An 11,222-nucleotide genomic window follows, 5' to 3' on the forward strand; every position below is an offset into this window, starting at 1 on the left:
ATGTAACTCAAAAACTAATGAAGCTATCGACTTGAAATTTGCAAATTACGAAATAAGCAAATTACTCCTTAATTTATTGGCCACAACATGAACCTAATAGTTGAATAAAATTTGTACAGTAAATATTTTTTTTAACTACTTCTTTGTAAAAAAAACATGTTTTTTTTCGTTTTTTTTTTTATTTCTAATTTTTATTTTTCATTAAAAAAAAAATAAATTTAGGTTCATGCAATGCGTACTAATATCATCTAACGGAAACAAATTTCCTTTTTGATTTAAGATGATTTCCTGGACCTGTGCATTGCACGGCGTAAACTAGAGGCGTCAACTTTGAAAGGCTCCAGAGCCGCCATTTTGTTATTTTTTCATTTCAAAAAAATTTTTTCAATACTTAATAATGTCAGTAATATCTTGTCTTTTTTTTTAAATTTCAATAAGAGTGCTGTCAGTTTTTCATAAAAAAATATTGAAAAAGGTGTCGTCCAGAGGAATTTCCCCCCTTAAGAGGTTGTTAATTTGAAAAAAGTATTTTGTCATAATTTTTGAACTAAGGGTGGTCAAAAAGTTCTATTCGTGTACTGAAAAAGAAACCATTTTATATTTGTTGTTAATTTTGAAAAATGTTTCCATCGATTTTACTAAGCATGTAGCTTTTTTAGGTGCTTATATGGCAAAGCAAAAAAATCAAAGACTTGTACACTTGAAAAAATTATTTGTATTTTGTGGTTTTTAAGGTGTAATCAAACAAATCAACTTATAAGCATCTTAAGAGGAATGTTATATGGACTACACTCAACCAAGTAAGATTTCGAAGTCAAATAAATAACATTTGATAAAAAAATTATAAGTTAACTGTGGTGTATGCGTACTATTTTTTTTTTTTTTTTTTTTTGTGAAGTACCTAAATAAAAACTAATAACTACTTCTATATAATTTTTAAACTAAGCGTAGGATAGTTAAAATAAGAGTTAGGCTATCCTGGGCTAACCTTGGGCAAACCAACCACGGTTTTAAACAGGTTTTCAATTTTTCACAGAAAAAAAAAAATCCAAAATTTGTTCGGTTACTGATATGAAAAAAAAAGATATTTTTTGTATCTTTTGAAAAATAGTGGAATAACGAAAAAAAAGTTGGGCTATTCTTGGGTAACGTTGGGCAAACGAACGACTGTGCAAAACCAACAATTTTAACACTGAATAAAAAAAAAATTATTTTTTTTTTGATTTTTGAGGTGAAAAATATAATTTTGTTACAATTTTAGAACTAAGGGTGGACTAACGAAAAAAATCTTGGGCTAAAATTGGCCAACATCGTTGTCATTGTCCATTTTAAGTTTTCATCGAGTCATCAAATCCTTTTTCGATAAATGAAAAAGGATTTGATGAGCAGAATACTATTTTTATGATATATTTATAAAGATTGACACCATTTAATTGAAAATTAAAAAAGGCAAAAAAAAAACTTAACAATAAAAATAATTTATTCAGTGCAAGAGTAAACTAGATGGCAGTGCGGTATTAATGCTGCTTATTATAAACGAACACACAAATTTATGCATAACTTGATTTTCTACCCATAACAAACCCACCCACAACAGAACCCACACCATCAAATTTGCATAATGACTAAAATAGCTTTTAATAATAATTTCCGGAGTCTTATGGGATCCTTAGACAAATATTTACATTTTATTTTGCTCTTTCGCGCAAAAATTTTATTAATACGAGCATGAATTCTATAAATATGTACTTGCTCGTACTCGTAAATCAAGTAAATTGAAATAGGGACGGAGCGGAGGAGGATTGGGTAAGTTAATAGAATACGAATACCGTTATGACAAAAATTAATATTTTAATTGAATTGTCGCAAGGAATTATAAGAAAGAGGGTGGCTTAATTAATTGGTGTTGGGGAATATTTTCAATTTTTTTTATTTTGATTTTGTTTTCATAGGATTTTCTTGAAGTGATTTATTGACATTAAGGATTTGCTTCGCACTTAATGTGTTAAAGCAGTGTAATAGGGAGGTGAGAAATGTGACAGAAGTCATTTAAGTCAAGTCTAACTCAAATCATAACTTAAGACAAAAAAAACAATGGCGGAAACAATGTTTTGCTTTCGAAAGTTGAGAGTTTTTCAAAGCCAGTTTGACGTGATAAAGGAATGAAATCTTTCGATTCACGTGAATTGAATAGCAGAATAGAGCTGAATATAGAATGGTTATGCTGCACGACAACGTACCATCGTATACGTCTAAAATTATCCGAACACTACTCACCAGAGGCGGATTTACAAATTTTCATGGTACCTATAGGCTTTTCAGTTTTTGCCGCCATTGCCCTTTCATTTTTTGTTTATTTATATCTCGCTTTAAAGGTGTACCTCTCATACAAATTTTTTTACGTTATAGCAAATTACTCGAAAACGGCTCTAACGATTTTGATTTAACTTTGAAGACGTAATACTCAAAGCAATCTCAAAAAAGTCAAATAACAAAAAAAAAATTTTCATTTTATAAAACTTTACGCTAAGTGTCGACTCTTCTCCAACATCAAAATTTTTTTAATTTATGGACCAAAATATATTTAGTGCCTAAAAAATGTCACTTTTTTGAATATCATTTTTCTTGGAGAAAAAATAAAAATTAGTAGAAAAAATACCTATATTGAGTTATAAAATTAACTTTATTTACTACATTGAGGAAAAAAACAACTTAAAATCAACGAAAATCACGTTGATTCAACTATTTTTTCGGAATGATTTTGCGTTGAAGACGAAAATTTTAAAATCAAAGTAGAACATCGTTAGTTTAAAGTGGTTTACCGTTATAAAACATCTTTAAATCAAAGTTGTTTCGACTTTAAAAAAAAGCATCAATTTATAAAAAAAAAAAAGAAAAAACGGGCAGCCGCTGGGGATCAAACCTACAACTCTTGGGTGACTAGGCGAATGCTTTACTAACGTGGTATCTCACTGTTGAAAATTGGAGTGATAAAATGCGACAAAAGCTGAAGTCCGACAAAAATAAAATAAAATGCACGACTGGGTCGAACGAACGAAAATAAAATCTGAAATCAAATTGCCCTCCAAAGCAAGTATGCAGTTTTGATTGAAAAGTTAAGATGCATTTTTAGAAAAAAAAAAAATTCAAAATCGTTAGAGCTGTTTTTTATAAAACTAATTTTTTATAAATAATTTTTTGGAAAAAATGTTTTAAAATAAAATTGATATGCCATTTTGTAGAAATCACTAATCAACATCTAAAAACAAAATTTCAAAAAAATTCAATGTCCCGTTTTCGAAAATTTGATATTTCAAAAAAAAAATTTCAAAATTTGTTTAAAAATCCAAAAATTATTTTTTTGGAAACTTGTTTTTTGGTTTATAAGAATAAGCAGTTTCGGAGATAATCGGATTTAAAAAAAAAACGGTTCTATGGCAGGTACCGTTAATAATAATTTTCCAAAAAAAAAATTTTTCATTGGAAGATAGACCTTAACTTAAAACTAACATTTGAATTTTTTAAACAAAATCGTTGGAGCCGTTTTCGAGATATTTCAATTTTACTAAAATCGGTATATGACAAGTACCGTTATTTTTGTACCGTTATATTGGTTACAGACTAATTTGTACGCTTGAAGTTCACGAAAAGTTCCGCTGTTAACAAAGAAATATGTTAAAATACTAAAATTTTCGACCCACCATGTTTAACTTTTTTTTTTGTCGTATACTTTGGAACATATTCCGTATTGGGTGGACGTCGGACGTATTGTGGAGAACCAGTACCACAAAAGAGGACAAATTTGCTCTCATCAGTAAACAATATGTTACGCCATTACTTCGCTGGCCAGTTTATGTGGTCTTTTACAAACTGGATACGCTTTTTAAAATGTTTCGCAGAACTTTTCGTGAACTTCAAGCGTACAAATAAGTCTCTAACAGTCGCCTCCGAATGCTCACTGCACTGCAATCCAGACTTAAAGCCTTCTGGATTTGAAACGACGATGCAAAAGGTTCAACTTTGCTACACTCAGAGAACAAATCGTTTGCCGCAAACGGAAAAATTGCCCAATCGACTTTTTCGTTTGCTGTAGATATTTTCGACTTCGTTTGCATCAAATTCTTATAATCTTTGGGTTAACAACCATTTCACGTTTGTTGCAATCGTATCTTTGCGATTGTGGCAAAGAAAAATAACATTCAAATGCAGTTCGTTTGATGCAAACAACCATTTCACGTTTGTTGCAATCGTATCTTTGCGATTGTGGCAAAGAAAAAGAGCATTAAAAAGCAGTTCGTTTGATGCAAACAACCATTTCACGTTTGTTGCAATCGTATCTTTGCGATTGTGGCAAAGAAAAATAACATTTAAATGCAGTTCGTTTGATGCAAACAACCATTTCACGTTTGTTGCAATCGTATCTTTGCGATTATGGCAAAGAAAAAGAGCATTAAAATTCAGTTCGTTTGATGCAAACGACCATTTCACGTTTGTTGCAATCGTATCTTTGCGATTGTGGCAAAGAAAAAGAGCATTAAAATGCAGTTCGTTTGATGCAAACAACCATTTAACGTTTGTTGCAATCGTATCTTTGCGATTGTGGCAAAGAAAAAGAGCATTAAAATTCAGTTCGTTTGATGCAAACGACCATTTCACGTTTGTTGCAATCGTATCTTTGCGATTGTGGCAAAGAAAAAGAGCATTAAAATGCAGTTCGTTTGATGCAAACAACCATTTCACGTTTGTTGCAATCGTATCTTTGCGATTGTGGCAAAGAAAAAGAGCATTAAAATGCAGTTCGTTTGATGCAAACAACCATTTCACGTTTGTTGCAATCGTATCTTTGCGATTGTAGCAAAGAACAATAGCATTTGGAGGGAACTACAATTCGTTTTCCTTATACTTACGTTTGTTGCAATCGTATCTTGCGATTGTGGCACAGGACAGGAGCAATTGAAGGGACCATATATTTCGTTTGATTCAAACAAATAACTCATTTGAATCAAATGATTTTGTTCGTTTGTGGGGTATACGTTTGTGGCACACTACCTTCGCGTTTGGGAACATCGATTCTGCTTTTTGGGGTAGACAAAATACACGTTTATAGAAAACGTATTGCGTAAAAAAATCCAAAACTAAAACAAATCAAAAACCAATTTTCTGAAATACAAATGTATTGATCGTTTGTTAAAGCAATAAATTAACTGTGGCAAATAAACTTATTGCTTTAACAAACGATTAATACATTTGTATTTCAGAAAATTGGTGTTTGATTTGTTTAGTTTTGGATTTTTTTACGCAATACGTTTTCTGTGAACGTGTATTTTGTCTACCCCAAAAAGCAGATTCGATGTTCCCAAACGCGATAATAGTGTGACACAAACGTACAACAGTTTCAAAATAACTCCAAAATTCTAATTCTCAGATTTACGCATTTTCCATTCAAAAATATAGATAAAATTTCATTTGTATCTCTTTTTTTATTTAAACAATAAATATATATGTATTAATTTACAAGCTTAACAAAATTTACTTAAAGTTAACAGTTCAAAACATAGACAAGCGAAATAATTAATTTATTGAATTTTAATATAGAATTTAAGTAGTGGGATTGGAATGTATTTTAATAAAAAAGAATATTTTTAAAGTATTTATGTCCGGGGGCCCAACTATGTAATTCGATTCTACAATAAGTGTTCAAATTTTTATTTTTATAATGTATTCGCAAGATTCAGATACATTATGTAGTTTGGATAAAAATTTAAATCGAAAGTAGCTTCTAAACAGATCCGAAAGTAGAACAGAGTTACATAGAAGGGCCCCTATATATTTTGTAAAATGAAAAATTCAGTTAGTTATTTCAATGTTTTTACCTGAGCATTGATTTTAGTTATAACGTATTCTTGCACGTCACTTATTCTTGAAGTATTATTTCTGAAGGATGTTTCTTCTTGAGGAGTTGTATTGTTACTGGAGGATGTTATATTTTTAGGAATTATTTGTATATTCTCGATGCCGGGTTCCTTAAGAGTCTTTAATTTTCTGCACTCGTATCACTGTCACGTATTAATAGGGAACTTCCTTGGGAACCTGACCATTTGAAAAAAAAAAAAAAGAAATTGATTTTAATTAATAATAAAAACAGAACAGATCAGATCAACAAAACTTATTGTCTGTTAATTACATGAATATAATAAAAGTTACAAATAAACAAATTGAAAACTTTTTATCTTACGAGTAATTGTTAGTTTTGAGTTCGCATTCTTATTATAATAAACTTGCCATATAGTACCTACTCATATTCGAAGAACTTTTTTTTTTTTATTTATGAGCGACTTTATAAGAGTTTACTTTACTTTACTTTTTTTCACAAAATAAAAAAATAGAACATGAACTTGAAATGGTATTTTTTTTATATAAAAAGCTTAAATTTTGTTTTGAAATATTGTTTTTCTTAAATTTCAAGTACCCCATGATTTTAATAAACTGTAATGCCAAGAGCGGCACTTTTAAATCCATAAAACTTGAATTATTTTGGAAAACCAATATTAAAAAAAAAATTATCGAAATTAGAGTTGCTCGGATAAATTCTGAATAATTTTCTTTAGTTACTACACAAAAAAAATATAAAATACATTAGTTCATACGACTATTATCAGATATGTAAACCGCTACTTAAATTATAATGAATCAATTTAATCAACTTCAAAGGCTTTAAAAATTTTTAGATCGAAATGTTATCCTGGATATAAGGTTTTTTTTTTACTGAGACTGCACTTCTGCATTTGTCGTTTCCTTTCTGCTCCCTAATTAATTTGATTGGGCTTAGTTGTGCTTGAGATAATTATGTATAATTAATTTGACTTCTAAAATTTTAAAATTCTTGCAACAGCTCAATACACCATTTCAACAAGTTAGTAACAAACTATCATTTAATTTTAATATTTACACATTAAATATTTATTATATGTATGTTAAATGCACCTAAGTCAAAGTGATATTAGGTACTGTTTTAGTCACAAAAATAAGAGAGCGCAAAAAGGTAAAGATAAATGCAAAAGAATATATCGTTGGTTGACAACCAAAACTCGTTAACTGCATACAAATTACATTGCAGATAATGAGTTTTGGTTGTCAACCGACGATATGTAAAGTATAATTAAATTTAAATTTTGACTTGTATTTGGGATGTATTTTAATAAAAAATTAGACAGACTGAATTAAATTTATTACTGAACAGAATTTTAACTCTTTAAAAAACGTATGGCGGGATGTATTTTAATAAAAAGTATAATTTTAAAGAATTTAAGTAGTGGGACTGGAATGTATTTTAATAAAAAAGAATATTTTTAAAGTATTTATGTCCGGGGGCCCAACTATGTAATTCGATTCTACAATAAGTGTTCAAATTTGTAAAATGGTATCTCCGTGATTCCGTAGAAAACGAAAATTGAATAAATTTAGTGATGTAAAATTTTTTAATATTATCTATTCGCAAGATTCAGATACTTTATGTAGTCAGACAAAAAGTTAAATCGAAAGTAGATTCTTAGCAGATCCGAAAGTAGAACAGAGTTACATAGAAGGGCCCCTATATATTTTGTAAAATGAAAAATTCAGTTAGTTATTTCAATGTTTTTACCTGAGCATTGATTTTAGTTATAACGTATTCTTGCACGTCACTTATTCTTGAAGTATTATTTCTGAAGGATGTTTCGGTGGTGGCGATGGTGTTACACTAATGTCACTTATAGAAGATGAATTTGCTACAGTAGTATCACTGTCACGTATTGATAGGGAACTTCCTTGGGAACCTGATCATTTGAAAAAAAGAAATTGATTTTAATTCATAATAAAAACTGATTTAAATGGGTTGTTAAGATTTAAGTAGCCCATACACATCACACAAAAGCGCTCACCGGAGGTAGGTAATAAAATCAATCTTTTTTTTTCATGAGACCGGTGCGGGCACAAATGTGATGTGTATGAGCGACTTTAAAAAATACTAATTTCACATGAACTGGCTAAATGTTTACCTGGAATTTCAAGAACGCCATCGTCTAGCACTCCTAAGGTCCAGCTTGGAGAAGATTTAAACTGGATTGCATACTCAACTACGTCCTCATCACAAATAAAAACGTTAGCTTTTGCATCGTAAAATTTAATATTTCCGATGATTTTAAATTGATCTTTGACTATAATCATACGAAATTTATGTTTTTAGACAATAATTATGCTTATATTGATCATAAAAACACAAGTAATAACTATGCAAACTTTGAATAAACAAATAGGTACTCACCAGCTTTGGCCAACTCTAAGTATGTTAATAAACTAGATTGTCCTTGGACTTTTATTATTGATGATAACCCTTTATATACAGCAGTAATGAAAAGAATCATTTTCTCAACAATCAAAATGTATCCAATACAAAGTTATTTGCTTTTGCTTCCTTAATTTATCCCAGAGCCAGCCTTTGGAATTAATATATATTTAATTTAATGTGGACTTCGATTTAAAATTGATCTTTGGCTGTAATCATAAGAAAATTATGTTTTTAGACAGTAATTATGCTTATATTGATCATAAAAACACAAATAATAACTATGCAAACTTTAAATAATAAAATAGGTACTCACCACCTTTATATCAAAATGTATCCAACACGAACTAACTTGCTTTTGCTTCCTTACTTTATCCAAGAACCAGCCAGACTGAAAACTCAACGCAACAATTTTACCGTTTTCGTTCGACACACACACTTACTGCGCATGTGCGATAGAATTGATGCGATGACCGATGAGTTTGAAAAAAAGTGTTGCCGTGTAGAAATTTTTAAAATGTAATGAAACTTTTCTTAAAATATACCTTTGGAATTAATATATGTATATTTATTTTAATGAAACTTATTAAAACTTAAAAAATGTGTTGAAAACCTTTCATTTTAAGTTTTAAAGCAATTTATGCACTTTTTGCACGCGAAAAAACGGTGGGTGGAGCTAGTAAGAGAAAAATATTTTTACTTTTGCACTTTTTGCAAAAAGTGGCCAATGAAGTTATATCTATAATTTAAAGTGGACTTCGAACAAACATTATACTTACGAACATGTTTTATCGAAATGAATTGTTTTTTTTTTTTTTAAATACCGTTTACTTAGCAACATTTTGTCACTTAAACAATTACTTGGATTCAATAATTCATTATTTCCACGAATGTTAAGTTTCTGTTTGATTTTAACACTTTTTTCTTAACAGAGGTAACACTGATATAGCGAACATAAATGCAACGCAAAGCAACGCTTTCAATGTGATCAAATAAAACGCGGTTTTTTTGCATTACACCCCGTCTACACATGAAACAATTTTTCTCAGGATATTTATTATTACCCGCTGTCTTTTGGAGGTAGATTTTCTGTTTGAGTAGATATTCTGCTTTTACTGTGGGCTGAAATTTGTTGTTTGTTTAGTACTTAAACAGACCTAACATTATATATTCTCTTTTACACTAAATACTTAACGCGAGACTTTTTTCGATATTGTGAGTCGCACTGATTTTACCCGCGACTGACAAGGCCAATTTGTTTTTTCATCTTTTCGATATTTCTTATTCTTTTACTATTATGTAAATCGAAAAACGTCTCGCATGAAACGTCTAGGTATAAAAATGAGTCGCGGGTTAAATCTGTGAACCTCACAATATCGAAAAAATCTCGCGTTAAAATTCTTAAGTGTCTAGCCCTAAAGGCTTACCCACACCGACCTCAAAGCGACAAGACAAGAAAGCGTCATAAGAAAAACGCTTTCTTGTCGTGTTGAAAAACACCGTTGATTAAAAGGAAAATAACAATGGAGAGTGCAAAAATTCAATGTGAAAATTTTTGTAAAGAATGTTTGCGTTTTAATTAAATTTTTTATAACGAAAACGTACAAAAACTGAGACAATTCAAAGAAATGATAATTAGGGTAGGATGTAAGTCAGCGTTTACATTCAACGATGTTTCCAGTGACGATTTTTTTTTATTTTTGTTATTTTGAGAAAAGAAGAAGGAAAGAGTTTTGCAGTGGAACGAAATCTAAAGTGATTACAACAAAAAAAAATCGCCACTGGAAAAATCGTTGAATGTAAACGCTGACTTAGCGATTTTTCTCTGTAACTATATCTCGGGTGCAACGGGTAAAGGCTGTCCCACAACAAAAAACGCACGCGATATAATCGCACTTTGCCTATGCCGTTGAGGAAAAAAGTCTTCAACTTGTTGTTAGTTTTTTCCTGAGCGTCATTCGAAAAACGTGATTTTATCTTGTCGCGTTTTTTGTAAAAATTTTTATTTTGACAGCAAGAAGACATTTTAGTTCAAATCTAGCTACAAAGTGATATAAGACGTTTGTTAACTCTGTAAGAAGTTTTTATTACTCTGAGAGAATTTTCTTCATTTTTACTTATTTGATAGATTTTATTTTTTTTATCAAACATCTCCACTCTGCCAGGCAGCATTTTTGTTTCTCCTTTAAAAAAATAATTCCCCTTTGAGATTATGTGAGAGAAAGAGTCAGCATGCTGGGCACAAAGTGTTTTCCATTTTTGCGTATTTTTTGTGTTCTTTCATACATATAGGTAAGTTATAAAATTTTCACCAATGTTAAGAAAATTACTAATAGGAGGTATGGATCGAAATAGAAAAAAAAGAAATAAGACCCCACCACCGTAGTTCTACGTTTGGTAGAGATACTTTTATTTATTTATTTATAGTGTCCCTTTAATACAAAAAAAAAAAGATATTGCAGATTCTTTGAATTGTTTCCTTTTATAAAAGAACATAATTCTAGTCAGTTATTTAGATAAAGAAACAAAAACAAATCATATTCAAATGGATTCTTAAAGAATTCACACAATATTGTCTTCCATTTATGAAAATATGAAAGCTAGCTAGTGCGAACTTACCTTTTTTGTTTAAGAAAATGTGAAATTCAACGCGATGCATCGCATCGCGCATGCGCAAGATAATACTGTCTGCAGCGCATCGCACATGCGCAAGATAATACTGTCTGGCGCTTAAATTTGTTCAGTGTTGCCCCCTGAACAAACAAATTAATTTATTTTTGCTATGTAAAATGGTAAAGTATTTACTAAAAATTATTTATCTTACAATCCCGAACTCATTTTCTACTCTTAAAGGTTGTTTAAAACAATTATACTAGGTATATGAATACTCAGTGCCTAC

At 30.1% G+C, this 11,222-nt stretch overlaps 1 protein-coding gene across 3 annotated transcripts; it reads right to left on the reverse strand.

Moving 5' to 3' along the window:
* Positions 1-5,212: 5,212 nt before the first annotated feature.
* LOC129908280 (uncharacterized) lies at positions 5,213-10,000 on the reverse strand. 3 transcript variants are annotated; one of them, XM_055984680.1, is made up of 4 exons: positions 8,303-10,000; positions 8,037-8,195; positions 7,643-7,814; positions 5,213-6,090 (listed from the first exon to the last, which is right to left on the reverse strand). In XM_055984680.1, exons 1-3 carry the CDS (start codon positions 8,400-8,402, stop codon positions 7,684-7,686), a joined length of 390 nt encoding a protein of 129 aa, XP_055840655.1. In that variant the 5' UTR covers positions 8,403-10,000; the 3' UTR covers positions 5,213-6,090; positions 7,643-7,683. The 3 variants fall into 3 exon arrangements, with proteins under 3 accessions (XP_055840655.1, XP_055840656.1, XP_055840654.1); XM_055984681.1 differs by lacking the exon at positions 5,213-6,090 and having other exon boundaries at positions 6,584-7,814; positions 8,303-8,532; positions 8,640-10,000; XM_055984679.1 differs by lacking the exon at positions 5,213-6,090 and having other exon boundaries at positions 6,584-7,814.
* Positions 10,001-11,222: the final 1,222 nt, after the last annotated feature.

This window comes from Episyrphus balteatus, chromosome 2 (assembly GCF_945859705.1).
Source record: "Episyrphus balteatus chromosome 2, idEpiBalt1.1, whole genome shotgun sequence".
Classification (NCBI taxonomy): Eukaryota; Metazoa; Arthropoda; class Insecta; order Diptera; family Syrphidae; genus Episyrphus; species Episyrphus balteatus.